This window comes from Varroa jacobsoni, unplaced genomic scaffold (assembly GCF_002532875.2).
Source record: "Varroa jacobsoni isolate VJ856 unplaced genomic scaffold, vjacob_1.0 scaffold_379, whole genome shotgun sequence".
Taxonomy (NCBI): Eukaryota; Metazoa; Arthropoda; class Arachnida; order Mesostigmata; family Varroidae; genus Varroa; species Varroa jacobsoni.
Window position 1 is genome coordinate 367,139 of NW_019213281.1, and position 19,754 is coordinate 386,892.

Genomic DNA, 19,754 nt, shown 5'->3' on the forward strand with positions numbered 1-19,754 from the left:
ATATATACAGAGAGAGAGATGGGAGAGAGAGAGAGAGAAAGTAATTGGAAAAGTATTGACGAATTCTAAGCCAAAATTGAAGCAAATGTTATTCTTAATATATTTCGAATAGGACCATAAACAGTCCTATTCTCGTAAAATTTCTATGTTTTCCAGATGACAAACGCGAAGAGGTGATTTTGCGTTGAAACTAAGCTAATACGTCGTCTTACAATAGAGAATAAGAGGCTATAAGAAATCTACAAAAGTAGGCCAATGTGCATCTATTTCGCGCTGAATTAGCGAATATACATATCTCTACAGATAGTTTTCTGCGAATAGTTTGTCACCGGTGGTTACCAACAGATGGAACTCGTTCGGCGAAAAGCACCGGAATGTGCATTTCGAACAGGAGGGTCGGGCCACTTTGCCTTTGTTTCCTAAGTGCAGCTCAGAAAAACCTGTTGAAACATGCAAGCTATGAATATTTAAAATTATCTTGTCGTGTATTTGTCCATGTTTTTGATGCAGCTGATGCAAGAACGGCCATCCGGTCGGAAGCAACTTCAAAATGACGCCAATAACTAAATGTATTTATATGAATCTCCCTTTGTTACAAACTTTAAACATTTATAATTTTACTTGAACTCAGCATCAAAAAGGTAGGCTGGCTGGGCTGGGCTAGGCTTTCTTTATGGTAACTTTGCACACTTTTTAGCTACTTTTCGGTATACATCTGGCGTATCTTTGATGTGATTGTGCAAATATTTCCCCTAAACTTGCCCACCGTCCGTAAAATGCTTTAGCATGTATTCAATCGTGGATATTGTACTTAGGCAAAAGTTTACATGAGTTTGTAATAAAGAAAGATCAGTACAAATGCACTCTATTGTATTTTGTTAGTGTCATCTTCAAGTTGCTGCCGAAAATAGCCGTCCCCGTGTTATAGCTGCGAGTCAATAGTCCAATTGATTTGTATTACTAAAACTAGGAACATGCGATTTCGTCGTTAATATCTACGTTACCAACTCTAGTGCTCGATCTGCTATATGCTTATTGTAGGTCAGTTATAAGGCAACAAGTGTCTTACAAGCCGACAGATTTCTGCAATTTTGGATCTAAAGTGGGTTGTACTTTTCTAACGTATATGTACAGGGCAAAATAGTTGCACATATCCGAAAGACACATAGATGGCTAAATTTCAATAAATCAGAGCCAACATGTTATTTGCTGCTCGAAGCAAAGAACTTAAAAAAGGAACCAAGAAATACGAGACGTGAAAATTGGATATAACAACCCGAATAGCCAAGAGTAGAGGCTATAAGCTTATGATCTAGAGCTACTAAAGCAGGCACAAGCACCGTTCTAGAAAGTAAAACACAGTTCATAGGAAGGGAACTGGCACTCAAGTGCTATATTCTATTGTATCCGTCAACTACTTGCTGTAAAAGGTGCTATACCAGCCTATGAATAAAGTTAAAAATTCCTATAACAGCTATTGGGCAAGTCTAAAGAGACCTTCCTTCGAAACAGTGCAATACCAGCTGCTTAGTGACTTTACAGCCTCTTTAATTAAATGACAATGTAATTTTTCGGTGTTTTGTACACATATATGTATCAAATTCTATCTAAAGTATCTCTGACTGAATGACACCTGACTACTTTTTGCATTAGTACTTTTCCGAAGAAAATCACTTAGCTAGCCGAGCTGATTCAAATTTGCCCGGGAAAGAAAAAGTAAATAAATAGCTTTGCAGAGGGCGAAAACATTACCATCATATGATAACGTCGAACGATTCAAGCTATCCTAAATGAACAAAAAGAAAGCCGTCTATTTGGCCGAATGATCTTAGCATTCGAGAACATGGACGGTCTAATCAACAGCTATGGAATACAAATTTACGGAGGAGCGTACGCGTATTTGCTTCGCAGGCTATCATAAAGGTCAGTCATCGCGTAGAAACATTTGCCTGGTCGTTTTAACCGTAGACATGTTTATGCAGGCACAAGACGCCCTTAGGCGAATTGACGGCAGCCTTTTTTTGTCAACTAGTGGCGGCGATATGATCACTGTATATCAGGCTGTATAGATGCCATATATGCATTTGCACGACAGACAAAGGCTTTGTTTTTCAATAAGCCTGTTTACCTGTAACTAATTGTTGGAAAAATGTACGATTTATGACGGTTATAGCTAGCGCATTTTTATACTATCCAACAGTGTCTTCAATGTTGATCTACACAAACAAACTCCAGTAGATATATTATAAATATTTCCTCACTGAGTCTAAGCTATTCATGTCAAAGAGCTGAGATATGCATTTCTGCACGACGTTGATTCTGCAGTGACCACCTCTGGGGCAAGTAGTTTGTATTACTTTGACCACACTTTGAGCTATCATAATATTAAGCTACTACAAAGATAGACCTTTGCTGTCTGTTCTGATATTGAACGGCTTCAATCTTCAATCAACCAGCTAACTGAGGCGAATTTCTACGTGCATTCGTGCCTTAAATGAATACGGCCTAGAAAGAAGCACCGAAGACGTTTGCAGCGTTCAGAAAATTTTCGAACGCGTCAGTGAAAAGCTGCGCTGTCATAAAAGGCCTATTTAATTTTTGTTGAATTGCGGTTATTTAGGTGTAATAATTTGGGTGTATGTAGATTTGCTTACAAGTACTAAGTAGGGGGTTAACATCATTCATTGGTGTTTCTGCACAATGCAACTGACGCATGTGTCCAAAATCGCCGTTGTTGTTGTTCTCAACAACTTGCAAACAGTTCGATGCTTATAGATATTGGCTCACTGATGGAGAGGCTTTTTACTGGAACGTCTTCCTTGTAAGTCAATTATCTAAAAACAATCCAGACTCAGTTTTGCTTAAAAACAGCGACAATACATTGTGATAGCGACTGTCAAACACATACAGTTGCAGGTACATTAAACCAGCCCATGTTAACTTTTAAGGACGTAATTTCTCTTTGTCACTTTATCACTGGGTTTCGATTAGGTATTGTTTTCCCATTGGTCGCAACTTTTCCTCCTGCGAAATTGCTACTTTTTTGTTTGAGTTTCACATCTTAAGCGTTATATGACCGGTGTGACATCACGCACGTGTATCCAGGTATTACGTATCAAATGGTAGAACCATCAGTGCATGGAATGCTGAAATTGACAGTCCTTGTATTTTTTCAGGGCGTATATGCGTGATCTGATATCTAAGACGAGCCACCGCGCTATAACACCAATTATTAGCACAATAGATGTGCTTGTTTTAGGGTGAGGAATATTTGTTTGTATTTTTCTTGGCCTATTTACCTCCATACTATATGCATCTGAATTGTAACATCGCTGAAAAGTAGCTTAACAAACCTGTACTAAGCGTCCACGAATTGACCTACTGAAGCCGAAGTCAACAACAACAAGGGGTGCAGTGGTTATGCTCTGCATTGAAACGCAGACTTACGACAGACCCCGATGGTACATTATAGAGATATTTGGGCCCAAATGTATATATGCAGCTTAGTTTTGTCACGGTTGTTGCTGACGAGATGATCGAGCATATCGATCAATCACAAAGATAACACAGAACAGTATAACGTATGTCCAGTTATTATTATGTTTTTAATTGCGACATTCAAATATTCGACATGATCAGCGCGTCTTTCCGCGTTCCCTCGGCAGAAAGACGATGCAGACAGCGTTGTATGCAGAAAATGTTTTTCCATAAAAGCTTATTATAATAACGAAGCAATATACTGGAAGCTTTTGCGGGTTAATTCAGTAATCATATGCTTCGATTTGTACGCATTCAAATTGATGTCGACTTGCATGGAAAACACCAAAGTTGTCAACGTTTGTTGTTTACCTAACAACAGTTTCGAGCACTTATATTGCCAACTTTCCAAGATAGGCTCTCAAATGATCAATGTAATATCTACTAGCCAGAATATATATCGTGTATGTATGTATGTCAACCATTTTGAAAATTGCGTAAAATCTGTAGATATTAGGTTACAATAGAAGTATTTTCGGTTGTTTCTAATGATTCTTTTCCATTTACGTCCTAGATCTTGTTAAATGAAAAACTATGATTATTCATATCTGAACCGGTTAAATGTACGAATTTAAAGTAAGCTTCATTTTAAGATAGTAGAAGAATTGTGAGAGTCTGGCGTTTCGATATTAGAATGCTTGCAATGGCAGAATAGGATAATTGGCACGCGGGTATGAGACATCTTGACAAACCGGTGGAGGATCACAAGTATTGTGATCAAATGGCCAAACCCTGATAATGGGGTAATAGGGCAAGCTAACTAAATTGCTTAAACGAATCAATTGACTTCCTCTAACAGGATAATGGAAAAACCGTAATAAAATAATTATTTGGTTGACTAAGATCTAAGACTAAGAGTTGGTAAGACGCAAGATTACAAGGTTATATATATGGTAAATTGTGTTGATGTTTTACAAAGGACGTTCTAAATAAGTTTTTATAGAAAAGCACACAAAGAAATTTATTGGATATCCTAAAGCTAGTACTAGGGGACAATGAATAACCTATTATTCATGGTTGGCAGTTTTTCCTGTCTCTGGAGCACTTATATAAATGTATAATCTGCTTTGTAAAAACCTGATTTCCTGCCGTGCAAGTCCTTAGTTGAAGCCATGCGTGGCAAAACCAGTGACGAAATGCCTGCTTAGCCGATTCATTGCTTCCCGCACGCTGCTTATCATCGCACCCGAAACGCAAAAATCCCTACTAATCTTTACGAATTTTTGCTTCCAGCTCCCAAAGTTCGTTCTGAGGGCTTCGGTTCCTTGGAGATCAAAGCGACGACGTAGATCTACATACAATGGTAATGAATTGGCTCTAATAGGCGAGGCGATTTCAGATCATTATGTGTAATCTCGGCGCTCTTTTTTCAAGAAGAAGGCTTAGACATGATTTAACCGTTGGAAGTTCTATACTCTAAAGTCCTACCAAATGGCCCGTATCGCACACCTATCCTAATTGCGATCGGAATTACTTTTAAGTTAAATTTATATGACAAATAATTGTTGGTTACTTGACGTAGTATCTTAAAAGATGTTCTAACGTTTAACCAGACACAAAGATAAGTGTTCATTTTTTTGTTTCGGATCTGTTACAACATAAATAAAGCCATTTATAAAATATTTAAAGTAGCTAGTGAATATTCAACGAACACACTACTGAGAAGCAATATAAGTGCCAATGTAACATATGTTGCCCGGTTGGAATCTATAACTGCTTAAAATAGCTGCCTTTTATTTGTTTCGTCTCAACGCATGAAACAAAAAAGAAGTATCTAGTCTCTCTTGGTATACTATATTGTCTCAGTCTAAAATAATCAGTTCAGACTATAAATTGGAACCATGTTAATAATGATCTCTTAGCGATCTCCTGGTGAGTAGTAGTGATCTCCTGTTTTATCAAAGCTATTGAATGCCTGTAGGGAGAAGAGGCTCCCGGCAACCAATGGACAAAAGCTGAGGGGCATTTTCATTATTATTCTCTGCGAAAATAAAGACGGCTGTTCTTGGAGAAATTTTTTGTTGTTCTTTTATTATTAATGTACAAATGTAACGCATGTGACTTGTAACAAGCATACGCAAAAAGCGTTTCACAGAGCATATCGGCCCGCAAATCGAAGTACCTTAACTTGTCGTAGCACCCCACGATGTCTCTCGGGAGACAACCGCTCAGGGCTAGTTGTAACGCTTATATATAACCCTTAACTAGAGTCAGAAGCTGATTCCGACTCTTAGAAGTAGAGGTTCCGTAAAATGAAGCCATTGTACGAACAATTCCTCCGATATGCCATGCCGCTTTAGTGCGTTTTGTAGCAAGGTTTCAAAACGTAAACGGTAGACCAAACCGAAATTTATAGGTAGGCATAAATGTTTCTAGAAGAGCAACAATTATAGCACCAACTGCACCAACGAAGGATCCTGCTTTGAGCACTCTTAAAGCCCAGGGTGGTAATATTCCTAGAAGGGAGAAGAACATAAAGCTATCTTGAGTTAAAACATTCGTGATGTAAGTGCTATTTTATGCACATAAGGTCTTTGGGTTTGTTGGTCTGACCATTAGAGATTTAAAGTGCACTGGTTTTGTCGATATAATTCAAGGTCCTTTACCAGGATAGTTTGAAGAATGCAAGTAGCTCAGAGAAACATCACCACGTCCTCTACGAGACGCAAATAACGTGCACGATGCAAAAACAGAGAATTGCGTTTTCTACGGGTTGCTTCAAAAGTCGACCTAGCTAATATCTTCACAGTATCTATAAGCAGAGTTAACTTAAAACACAATTGATTATATTTATAGTACAAAATACAACTGATTAAATATACAATTAAATTAAAAGAAAGCTAAATTGTCTTAGTTGCATAACTACTAAAACTGGAAGCAATCCACCCTAGGCCAATACTACAGTCTGAGTTGAAGACTGCTACATTGATCTAAAATATTTACTTAAGGTATTAGCTCCGTCTAAATGCTTACGCTACTGTTCTGGAATCGTATTTTTTGTACGATGATTATCTCAGTCCTAGCTAACCCAGTTTATTCCATCGCGTGGCATTAACTGACTACTATAATATCTTCTATGATTATTGTTGCTTTTGCTATTACCCATAACTTCTATGATATGAATTATGGCTTAAAAGATCATTCTGTGTTAACTTTTAGCGATGCTATAAGATACAGCCAAACGGATACAGAGCAACACTAAATCGGTAAATAAATCGTCGGAAAAACGGTCAGCGCATAGTATCCCCGTTCTGCTTTCGGTCTCGTTGCAAATGAACAAATTTATTAAGATACTAGTAGATGTATAGCTGCGAGTGCATAAACAGCTATGGGTCATTTAAGGTATAGCGACGAAATTTGAGAGCATTGGAATAACAGGTGAGAATAGACCAACGGAGGATTTTTCGCAGAGATGGGTAATTGTTTGTTCGACGCGAAAACATTAAAGAAACGCTACAATTTAAATAGAGCTAAATCAACTTGAGAAAAACAAAACGTAAATCTCACGCTAAATTTTGGCTGCTTTCGAACATTTGCTATTCGAGACAACACTAAACAATAAAACATCATCGAAAGGTTCTTTTTCTCACGGTTCTATATATTTGGCTTACTCCTTATAGTAAATGTGATAGCAAAAGAAAACCACTTAGTTGTTGGCTAGCAATTTGGTCGGCGAAAGCTGCATAGATTCCCTAGAAATGTGGTGTGCCTTGGAAAATTATGAACTAAAGTTCCATTGATGAAAAATTAGCGATAAAGCACAGCTGATGGTCAAATGATTGAGTAATGAAGCGAGTATCAAAATTGACTGATGACGAGCCAACCTTCACTCAACATAGTTTAACTGAGCGACCTCTTCTTAACAATCTACCTAACGATTTCTATGTTCTAAGAATTGGAAAACTTGTTTCAACTGAATTGCCTAATCTGATCTAATTCCTACTAATTACCTAATCCCCGAGGATTTTCCTTTGGTCTTCCAAGGTTCAATCACACTCATTTGAGGACCTAGCAGCCATTTACCAGTCAAGTGATTACAGTTTGAGACCCTTATCTGATTCTTGACATCAGCCATTTGGTTATGGCATACCTACAGGACATGTATGATTAAAAAATTATTATAATTTCTGATTATATTTCTTAACTACTTACTATTAGCTGATAGTGCGGCGCCAACGTACTTGCCTAGTAACATATGGTTTAGATCGTGCTCTGCCATCAGGTCAAACTCTCTACACAAAGCAAGACAAAATGATTTATACAAATACGAAATTTCTAGCCCATAGGGTACGTTTTCGGTTCGATGTACTCGATCAGGTAAGCAACCGTTGACCCATTTCGGCCAAAGTGCTAAATATTATTTTTGCGCTTAGGTCTATTTACTAAGATAAGGCGATTTGAGAAGCAGTGCTTCCCGGAGGATTTAACTCTATCGAAATATTCGAGGCTCTCGATCATGCGGAGAAGGAACTTACCGTTATTGTGTTGCAATGTGTAATATCTCGGGGTGATATCATTCATACGTGGATTATCGATTTTATTGTCAAGGTTGGCAGCTGCCAGCACCATCAGTGTGAGGAGCAGAAGAAAAATACGGAAAACGGTCCTCATCATTAGCCTCAATTTATTTCTGAGTCGTTAGTAGTCGCCCAGTTTTGAGAGGGACGCCAAATACGGATGAACAACTCTCCTTATAAAGGTGTTAGAGATCCTACTGTGTGCATTGATTATCTATAAGCCTGTATGTGCCACCCTACCATTCAGATGCTCGATATGTCATTATGGCGTGATTTAGTCATAATTACGAACTGTTACGGACGATGTGGGAGTGACGCGCATAATTTCTCGTTGAACTCGTACTTACGACACCAGTGATGTCACCTCCAATCGTTATTTGTTATGATCAATGGACTCTGACTCTAGTTTACTGTCCGAGATGAACTATACGTTAACGTCGACGTCATAGTAGTGGTTGTACGCCCGACGCATCCGATTGCGGCAAAAATATCAAGTCTACCAAAACTAGCAGAGATACTCAAAATAACTCATTCTTTGTGTTGTCTTTAGAATGCACAATATTCAAGCCCTTTCGTATTCTTTGTCCACTCGAGAGACATTTCAGAGCATCATATGAAGTTTTTAAAGGAATCATTGATATCTTTTGCATAAACACGATTGAAACCGGCTCTTTTGTCTGATTCCTTTTTCCTCCGCCTTGCCGATTTTTCGTCGTTCGAAAATCTGGAAAAAGCATTTTGAAAATTCGCTGAAAGTTATGACTGTGATAGGACTATCTTTAAATAAATGGGCGTTTTCATCAAAGCTGTCATCAGAAGCTATGAAACCGAGAAACTGACACCCTTTTTTTCTAGTATGGCCATACCTGCATCTAAGGGCCTGAGCAGAGTGTTGCCTTTATTGTTTATTACCTCTATTATTGTAACTTAGAATATTCACTTCTCATATATTCCGCGTCTGACAATTTTCCATACCTAAAAAGAATGGTTCTTCTGATAGAAATGCAATTAAGAGGATCCATCCCTGACAAAAATAAATTTCCCAAAGTATCACCAAAAATGATCCAATCCGCGGTACGCACATACATGGAGCTATTTGCTTTGAAGTAGACTTGTTTAAAGTTTGGGTCGATGAGGTTACACTGAGAGGGCATGAAATAACTCGCGACTTGAAGCTAAATTGTATCTTTCTTATCTTGTAAAAATAACGTGTACTATACAAACGTTACAAGCCCTGGTCTACAAGCATGTTTTTTAATTGAAAAAGATATAGAAGGATTTGTCGTATGCAAAATAGAATAAGTCATGCAAATAATTTTTTTTTTAAAGATGTGTTATTTGTTTACGGAAACACGAAACTTTATTATGTATTTGTCGAAGAGCTAAACCATATCTGCTTCTCATAGTCTGATTCAGTTCTTAGGTACACGTGAAGCGTGTTGGTCTGAAACTTATTTCGTTGCATGCTGAAAGGTTAACGGCAACACCGGAGGCAAAATTTGAAAGAAAAATCTGTTCGTTATGTGTCGCCGGTCTACTGGCAAAAATACAACAGACGTATATGTCAAGCATACGGAAGTCGCAGATTTATTAATTCATCAAAGGCATCGATATTGCCGTATTATCCTTGAAAAACTAGTCGTAACTACCATAGTAGCTATTGCAGTAATACACGCTTAAATAGCAAATGTTAAAACTGTGGACAATAGTTACTATATGTCAATCGATTATGTCTTATAGTTATCTAAAGCAGAGAACTTTTATGTTAAGTTGAATAAAGAATCTTTTTCTGTTGGAAAATACCATATTGCTCGCATTATAAGATACCCAGGGAGTAATAACGATAGTAATAAACATCTACAGGGTTTTAAGATAGTGTTATGAGAAACTGGGCAACAGTTTATAAAAATTGCTCCCTTCATTAATCATGTCTATGAAAAGACTGAGAAAAATTACCTTCTACCTGAATTATCGCGCATTTAGGCATGCAAATGATATTCACTGGCTTCAAATCGAGCACTCTTAAAATCTTTAGGCCCATTTACAACGAGGGAGTCTACTCGCTGCGAGTATATTGAATCGATGTCGCGATTTGTGGTACTCATTGTCAATAATAACCTTTCGATCCGCATTTAAGGTTGATTTGCGCTGTTAAAACTAGCAGCCTCTGTCTTGGACGTAGAATATATTAGGCTCAATAGCAAAATAGACTAACCAGCAGTAATACTTTTTGGCCTTAATTTTAATATTAATTCAATGTATATTTGTGTGTGACCGCGTTGTAATGCATATCTAATATGGAGACATGGAACCGAACGGAAACGACAAATTCTTTTTTCTGACATACTTAATTTCGCAAAGCCGTCGCGATGCAAGAATAATGTGGTGCTTGCACACTCTAGAATAGACTACAAAATATATCCTCTAAGGAACACTGCATGTTTTCTTCTAGATTCAATGTCGGATATAAAAGAAAGCGGACACTAAATAGGTATTGATAGACAGATATTCACTAAACCTCAAAAGTTAAAAAGCATATCCTTCATAACATAACGCCTCATTTATTATCAATATTCACTACGACGAAGTGATTGATTTTCATCAGTTAGTTCACAAATTGCTACCGATTCGTCCCGTAAACTAGTTACCAATGCGGGGTTAAGACCGACACGTGCTTGCCCACAAACGGCATGAAGTACTCTACTACAGCGGCTATGATCCCTGTCACGAAGAACGTCTTGACGACAGTTTTCACAATACCCGTCCAGGGTCTGATTCGCACATGTCCATTACTCGACTGTCGTTGCAATGGAGTATCGGATGATGTCACAATGGGACCTGTGTACAATGTACATTGTTATTGTTGTTATATGTACGCACTCAAGTTCTATTTAATCTATACCGGGTGACTTGGGAAGAACTTCGAAACAAGCGCAAGCGATAGCACAACGCTGCTGGCGTTTTTACTGGTATTTTGACAGGAATAAACACAACGGATCTTTCCGTAAGCTGCCTACTCAGTTTTGTTCATAATACTACATTAAGTATTGTTAGACATGAATCGACTGTTATCTTAGCATTAATTAAGATTGAATGGAAAGGCATAAAGATGTCTTTTTTTTGTGGCATTGGACTCCCTATCTAGGAGGTTGTTAGTGCACAAATCGCCTAACACGTTGATCTGCTTGCTTTACCATTCACTTGGAAAAATGTTAAAGCTGTAATCATAAATGAATGTTTACCCATTCGAAATACGTATTGGTTGGATTGTACGCTTTACGTGAGGTAACCTTAATTTTACCCTGATAATGGTTAAAATATTTCGGTAAGATTCTAAGAATAAAATGCTTCAACGATACACAAATGAGACAAAAATGTCGATAGTTCTCTTGATCAAACTAGCTATTTTATGATAAAAATTAACTCATTGGCTAAACCAGTGATAGCTATCCGCCCACGATATACAAATACTGTATTAAAAAAAAATACTTTTATTTGCTACCGTTATACTACTATTCCCGTTGGCGTTCTCCTATGTTCAAGTACTTCGGTTAATACTCGAATCTTATCGCATATCTCGCACTTGCTTAATGGCGGCAGATTGGAGAGCGTTTAATCTACCACCTAAACTATGAAAACGTCACGCTATCGCTTTGCAGTAGAGTAGGGCACAAACTAAGGGTTAGGTATTATTAACATGTTTATAAAAATTCTCTGGTAGTCTAATTTTTAAACTATCACTTGCATATTAAAGATAACATTATACGGTAGCATATTACCGAACAGTGTTTGTTGCACGCCAGAAAACTCGGATGTCTTCGAAAGTGGTTGTCCATTGCTTCCAACGCAAACTTGAGCTGAGAGAAAACACAACAGACCAATGCAGAGCACGTCATTGGGGCGCATCCTTTCCGTGACGTTCTACTTCCTACGAAAAGTAACTAGAAAACGACCTTCATTCAAAGGTGATCCCTTTTTTTGGACCCGGCGTCACTCCAAGCGTGGCTACAGCGTTATTTATACCTGTTAGAGCTACTGCCAGATGATTTTTAATCATTGTTTTCGCCTGAATCGTGATCTTCCAATTGACAAGTATATACGGCCCATTAACACGTCTACGGCGATTTGAGTTATTGAGAACAAAAAAGTGTGTCATAAACAAGCAAAGGAAATAACTTGTCACTCGGAGACAGCGCTCCGACATCCACATAGCTGAAAATCTATAACCCAAAAGCCTACCTGATTAGGAATACTGATATTAGGTTAAATCGTCTGCCAAATGTATCGACGCATTCTAATACGGCACTGCAATGATTATTACCGCATTTTTACCCACCTTTACTAGCTGTCATATTGGATTTACAATCTAGAGAAGGTATTTGGTATTCGTCATATGCACAAAAACAGACTGCTTATCTAAATACGGCACAACGCTAGCTCCTGCCTTTTTGTGTAATGTGGTCGATTTTCATAACACGCATATGGAAGCATGCTGGCTTTAGGAATTTCTGAACATTTGCCTAACCGTCAGGTTGGCCATATAAGCACTGAACATTGTATGGAACCAAAAAAATGATAGTGTGAACCATCATTGCTACCATAATTGAAAAATGAAAAATTATTCCTCCTCAAAAAAGTCTTCCTTCATTTTTTAATGATCGTTGTTACTGGTTAGTCTTAAACGGTTGTATTCTTCATATTTGGGGATAGTGCTACCCATTTGTGTATAATCGCATAGTGATTTTAGCTTGTTCACTTGAGAACTGACGAAGACATAAGTCTAGTTTTAGTGAATTATGAGAAACGTAATTTACGTACGTGCAAGACGTTCTGAGTGAATCCAGTTATCTTCGAAGCGCACGACGTAATGTCTCAACACTTAAATAAGGCTGTTCTGGCTTTTCAGATTTATGCAAAAACACTTTCCACATATGCCAATAGACGGCCTACGCGGGATTCCTTTCTGATATCATTGAGTACTACATTTACAGTCATGATCTCCTAGTCGCGTGACTAAATGAACCCGTCACGTTATCGGTTAGTGAACGTCTATCTTATTTTAGAAGCTCTCGCCGTCGCACCCACCGTAATTACCATCGAGGGCGAACCGCGAAGATGGACTAGGAGACAACGTCTGAGTCGAACAAATCTCATAACCAAATCAACCAGACCTTCAATGATACATGTCCCAGCAAACCGAAGAAGACAAGCAAAATATTGACCTACTTAAAATGTCAGCCACCAGCGAAGCGCTAGTCGGTAAATGCAGGTAGGTAAAAAAAATACGTACGATAGGCCCGATATATTCATTACGATGTTAGTTACACACTATGTATAAACGACCGAATTAAAATAGAAGAAGTAATAAAATGTTTGGAGTAACCAATAGTGGTTAACTATAAATAAAGAAAAAAAATAATAACTATAAAAAAACCTGTAACACTCTAAAGGAAATTACATAGAAACGTCAATGCAAATACGGTCGGGAACGGACGCACGCAACAATTCTTTTAGCTGAATCCGCATTGTGCAGTATAAAATCAGAAAAAGGCGACATTCGTTCAATCAAATGAACTATGGCCAAGACTGGCACAGCCGATCTGATGTAACGAATCGTTTATAACTTGAACTTATTAATGATGAATCTGTGCGTTATCGATCATGCTACCTTTGTATGATGTAATTCTCTTCGTGCACTAGCCTCCGTGTGCGTCTTCGTTAGGCAACCCAGAGCAACGGAAAACTCAACCCAGTTCATTCAGTAAGTGTGCCCAGCATATATACTAGAGCAAACCGTATTTCGAATGTCTAATTCCAGGTCTTTTGCAATGCCATCTAAAGCCATGGCATTAGCTAGCCGATAATAATAATTTGATCATGATTTACTGTGTATAGCTTAGGGCGAGATTCTTGTCTTGATATTTTTAAAGTCCCCATTATAGACATTTGCATCTGTACGATGCACCAATATGTATTTGCATAGAAAAAAAAAAACACGGAAGGACGACTTGACTCGAAGAATCTTTGCGCTATCTATATTTGGCGAACTATTTCCCAATATCGATGTTTCTCGGCAGAAATAACATTAACAACGTGCAGGAAGCTTAGCTTTTGAAATAAGAGTATAGACTAGGGCTCTACATTGCTGACATAAGTGACAATTTTAAGTTGGACAGTAATATATACGTGCCCAAGTCATGGTATTATAGAACTAAGATAACTCTTACTTTGGCCAACTTGCACTAAGTTGTTAACTAAAATTGTTATTTTTCAGAACCAGACCGACATGAATATTTTGTACAGTATAGAGTTAAATAAAATTTTATCGATAGCAGCTACGTTTAATTTAATCGATAAGTTAGGAGAACTGGTGACGCATACCAAAATCAAGCAACGAAATTCCAAGACAGGTATGTATCTTTAGCTATCCCGGAATGACTAGGTATACTTGAGTTATTGCAGGTATGATGCCTGAAAGGCCAGTAATGTCTCTTTCAAAAGACAAATAATACTCTACTTGATGATCTTTGCAAATCATAGCAAAAAATAATGAGCGTCCGACTTAGTTTTATAACTTTAAGTTTCAAACTGCTCGAATTTTTAGGCTTCTCGTTCAGGTATTAGCGGCAGCGATTTGACTTACGGTTGTCGACGAGAATTCCCTTTCCAGTTTAAATTGACCTGTGCACAGTTCTTTCCCTTGCCTGTACACTTACTAGAATTAAAAAATTCTAGAAAAAAATATCTTAAGTGTTTAGAAAAAAATTGCTTAATTTCAATTAAAAACAATTGTTGATTGATTCACGAAAAACTTGTTCTGTTAGATTCAAAAAAGCTTTTTACTTGTTTTTCGAAAACGTAAAAAATTACCCGAATTATTATTGATTAATACAGAACACGAAAATGCAGGCATTCGACGTAGGCGTTTTATTCCAACTTTATGGTTTACCGAAGCAAAAATTATCAAATTAAAAGAATTCTACATTACTATCTGACGTGCCACATAACATGATTGTACATATAGTAGCATAGGATAAATAAATAAAATATTACTAAGCAAAATAATTATTACCATAAAATCACCGCGCACGATTAGTTTAAAGTCAGAAAGGTACTCGTACAGTGAGTTGCAATTACAGTTGGATAACACTGCAGTTTCTCATGTCAAATTTTGCATCAGTTTACTTAATGGATCTTTGATCGTCTTATTTCGATGAAAATCTTTATTAAGATTAACGGCAAGTACGAGCGATATTAGGAGTTCAGCAGGCATATGATTCGGCATAACTGAGAAAAACGTCGTGACTTACAAGAGTAAAACTTTTGCTCCATGAAACTATTCTTGCTCGAATAGGTAAGCAACAAATCAAGCACATATTTACATTAAGTGGCAACAAATACATCTAAACACTCCTGACCCTAATGTACGATTGCGATTCACTTTAGTAGGCCTTTTTTGTCTGAGCATACAACCTTTTGAAAGCTGTAAGTGAACTGACCATTTTTCTTCAGGAACTTTTCCCTAACTTTAGGGGCGTAATCCATTACGAGTTTAGGACATGTGATCCTATGCTTTTTTGGATCGATTTTCTGTCACGCCTTGGCATCTTCAGTCTCGATTCTAAAAAAGAAGTGATTTGAGTGGCTCACACGCATCTTTTACGTACGTTGCCATAGTAACTCTGAACATGCAGCCGTATCTTGTTAAAATTTCTGCGGTGGCCAGCGGTTAGTTATTATGACATATGGTTATTACACTGATTCATAGCTTCGATAGTATATAGTAGACGATCTAGTAGGACCAAGCCATTGATGCTACATCAAAGAAGTATTCTTTCAAAGATTATTATCGATATTATGAATGAATCCTTACAATGAAATATTATATCACAGAAAAGGACTTGTTCACACAAAACAAATCGAAAGAACGCTAAAAAAAACCTGACTTCTAGGAAATTTTTCAAACGAAATATTAATGTAAATGTAACCGCAACGAGTCATTGTCTCTACCTTTCAATATATGCCTCTATCCTACACCTTCACATTTATACCACAATTTCAAAATATTATCCGATCTACGCCACTTACCCGTGATATCTCAATCTGTACACTGCAACAAGACATTTGCCGGTTTACACTATGATGCCCTAATAAACTGCCCCATTTACGCCATAACTCCAGGATATCCTTCAGTTAATATCAGGGCATTTCAATATCCGCTAATTTACTGCGTAATTTCAAGATATCTTCCATTGTTTGCCATAACTTCAAGATCCTCTAATTTACTGCAAAAAATTCGCTTCAAGATGTCTTTTGATTTAGAGTAGAATGCTACAATACCATTCAATAAAATCCATAACTCCGTAGTACAATACCTTCCAGTTTGCACAGCAACTTCGACACAATTAATAGCGCAGACGGCTAGACTTAGCTACACATCAAAAAAAGATCACAAAATCAGTAAGCTTTCTGAAATAAGGTTCTCATTACGTACAGTCTCACTGTGCGCAAAAATAAGCCCAAAATGCCCAGTTGTCGAGCAAGGCGAAACTCTTTGAAAGGTACGTAAACTATTATTATTTTCTTCACTATTTTTTTGGTTTTAGTATGCCGTTATTATCATTATTATTCATTCCTTACTAAAAGGTTGAGTATCTAGCGCTATAGATTTTTACAGTAGCTGAAATTTTTTAAGCTAAGTTTATATAGCTCTTCTGTATTTTATTTTCTATTACAACTTGTTCTTAGGTTGGTATACAAGTAAGAGCTTGTTTTTTATTGTTGCTTTTGTACTTTACCTTTCCGCCGTACATCTATCCATACGCCATGCATTTTTCACGCTTGAACTGTTCGATTTTTTATCAAGCTTAAAAGAGTGTTGAAGTAGCTCGAAATAGTTATCCCACGAGGTTTGGGCACATATCTGAAGAGAGTATTCAAAGCTTGATGTTAATTAATTAGTCTTCAATTAACACAATTTTGAAGACAATGCATTGTCGCTCATTGTCATTATGTTTTAATAATGGGAGCAGAATTAGTCATTATTGCTGGTATTATCCATTGATCTTATAATTTTCTTGGATATATTGGATTATTCTTTTAATATAAAATTTTTAAGGATTTATTCTTCACTGATATTTACAGGGTAAATATAGCAGGTTTTCCTCAACTTTTAGGGTCCGGAAGGAAAGCTTCGTCAGTATTAAAATTATTTTGACTTTCATAGAACGTAAAATATTCCTTCTAGTTTGAATTCTTTGAATTATATCATCTTTGATTTTTTTTTTTTTCTACTTATTTTTTGGAAGACTATAAAAGTTATAAGTTTTAAATGTTTATAACTCAAGATCTATAACTGAATGAATGTTTAATGTTCCTCCTGTAATGCACACCTTCAATTAGTTCATTACAAATTCAACTAAAATTCAATAATGGCGCCTTCTAGGTTAATATAAGCAGAAAAAAGAGTGGGTACATCAGGGAGAAACGCCTAAGCCCAGGGTAACAGCAGATCTCCGTCCTAACAGGAATCTGAGTTGCGTAAGTCTAGAAGGACCTTATACACTAAAAAAAAACTCGAGTAAAATAAGCAGGTTTTTAGATTTATGCATGGCCCGATGAAATCTCGTGACTAAGATAATTTAGCAGAAAAAAACCTTATACACAGGCCAAAAATCACTCAGTGTCGAACTACACATGAAAAGTTTCTGATTAGATGGGATCAGTAAATTTGTTGATAGATGAAAGAAAGATTAGTAGATTATTTTGTTGCTATAGTCAGAGTAGAACCACACTTTCAGTATCTCAAATATGTTTATGGTCTGTGACGGCTCCGAACGGTCATGCCATGCTTTTTAATACTCAATAGTGGTCTTGTATTATGAAGAAAGACCTACAAAATCTTTAGATGCTACTAGTTTATATCGCGTACTATATAGCTCCTTGAATACCTAAAAAAAGTGCCATGCGATGCCTTTGTTTGATCCCATATATACGAAATCTTCAGAAGACCCTATAAATAACATCTTTAAACTATAAATCAGACCTGATCGACGATGCACAGGATTTATCATTGAAAAGATAAACTGAAATAATATGTTTAGTTTTTTAACAAGATATTTTAACAATGTTTTCGAGAAGAATACTTGAAGTGTACCTTATTTTAAAAGATAAACTATATTTGTTTTAAATAATTCGTCGAGTCATGTCAAAAGTGATTCTGATGAACAGGGTCTTGCGACTGAATAAAAAAGGAAGAGGCTTCGATAGCGTTAGCTTCTGAGAATTAGCTGGTAGGTTATTTGCTGTAAAGTAGCCAAATAAGGTTTTCCAGGTAAGTGTAACATTAAACTAATATATCCATACGCAACCATTTAAGGTAAACGATTTTTTATGCCATTACCTCCAAATGTTACATGTATTTTTAAACGTACACAATTTCATGCACAAAAGTAGCATCAGAACTTCTGGAATCAACAAGGTTTATATGTACGTAGCTCAGATATCTGGGCATGAGCGACCCATACATAGGAATTTCTAATTATAGCGATAAATCAATTCAACACAAGGTTCGGTGCTCAGAAAACGTATTTGTTCTACACCAGTGTTCTAATATTAATTTATTTTCACCCTTAGTTCAATGGAGGGACTACCTAAATACGCCTTTACAACGATTTTATAATTCTATTTGAAATTACTTATGAAATACAGTTTATTATGTTTCGATTGTTCAGCCGGACTTTTAAGGGTAAATTAAGCTAAATGATTAGCTATAGCAGACCTAAAACACTTAAAATCAGGAAGATTTATTTGAGTTGGTCGTTAAATTTCAGGTTTTCATCTCGTTCACAAAAGGTTACTGCTTGAATTGAATGTTACATTTGCTTAGTACTACCTCGACTATGTTATCAAAGCAAACCTGATAATGTTTATATGCAAATATTGCCGAGAAATATTGGTTTCACTGTAGTAGAAGCATGGCCAAAATCAATGAGAAAATTTACTTTGCATTTTATCTAAAAATGCATGATGAAATATTTTTGAATTGTTTGTATCCAAAGAGTAAAACTCTGGGCAGCCAGTTATCCTTTAATTGCTAGCTACCGATCTGCTTGTTACGGTAGCCATAGTCGTCCTAAGGGCTACCACTGGTATTGACGTGCGGCGGATGGATAATCCTCTGTATTATAGGGCTGAGACATATGTCTTGAATATCATAATCCTTTAATTGTAATGCTAATGACGGCAACGATTGCCTGGTAAAGCAATGCAGCCCACGATTAGCACTTGGCTTAAAAATGTAAATTGAAAGTAGAATATCATAACGAGCTTCGATGTCGGTTGAAAATTTGAAGGCCCGAAAAATTACAGTGCATATATCTGACTCGATTGGAAGTAATTTAGATCATATTTTTGCAGTTGTTAATAAGTGGCCATATAATGGAGCAACTAACTTGAGTAAACATACTTACGCTGCACATAGTTATGTTTGTGTCTTTTATATTGCTTTTTTATTGTGGGATTACTATGCGCCATTGAAACACGCGACACACTATCTAATTATTGAGAAATGGGGGTACACTGAAATAAATAATTTCATCATAAGAAAGCAAAGTGGAACTAGACTGAAAGAGTATAACACTTCAGGGAACAAAGAAGAGCATTTTCCTAATGAGCTATACATTAGTTTAATGTATTAAT

At 36.8% G+C, this 19,754-nt stretch overlaps 1 protein-coding gene and 2 long non-coding RNA genes across 4 annotated transcripts; 1 reads left to right on the plus strand and 2 right to left on the minus strand.

Moving 5' to 3' along the window:
* Nucleotides 1–1,738: 1,738 nt before the first annotated feature.
* Nucleotides 1,739–5,551, plus strand: LOC111259905 (uncharacterized). Its single transcript, XR_002679909.2, has 3 exons — nucleotides 1,739–1,923; nucleotides 3,177–3,260; nucleotides 4,771–5,551. It is a non-coding gene; the product is annotated as an uncharacterized LOC111259905 (long non-coding RNA).
* On the minus strand, nucleotides 5,540–8,222 carry LOC111259904 (uncharacterized). The gene is made up of 2 exons (XR_002679908.2): nucleotides 8,013–8,222; nucleotides 5,540–5,993 (listed from the first exon to the last, which is right to left on the minus strand). It is a non-coding gene; the product is annotated as an uncharacterized LOC111259904 (long non-coding RNA).
* Nucleotides 8,223–10,595: 2,373 nt separating this feature from the next.
* LOC111259899 (uncharacterized) lies at nucleotides 10,596–13,009 on the minus strand. Of its 2 annotated transcripts, none has more exons than XR_002679903.2 (3): nucleotides 12,873–13,009; nucleotides 11,834–11,911; nucleotides 10,596–10,892 (listed from the first exon to the last, which is right to left on the minus strand). XR_002679903.2 is itself a non-coding variant. In XM_022832268.2 (3 exons), exons 1-3 carry the CDS (start codon nucleotides 12,256–12,258, stop codon nucleotides 10,699–10,701), a joined length of 453 nt encoding a protein of 150 aa, XP_022688003.2. In that variant the 5' UTR covers nucleotide 12,259; the 3' UTR covers nucleotides 10,596–10,698. The 2 variants fall into 2 exon arrangements, 1 of the variants encoding a protein (XP_022688003.2); XM_022832268.2 differs by lacking the exon at nucleotides 12,873–13,009 and adding an exon at nucleotides 12,078–12,259.
* Between the last annotated feature and the right edge of the window lie 6,745 nt (nucleotides 13,010–19,754).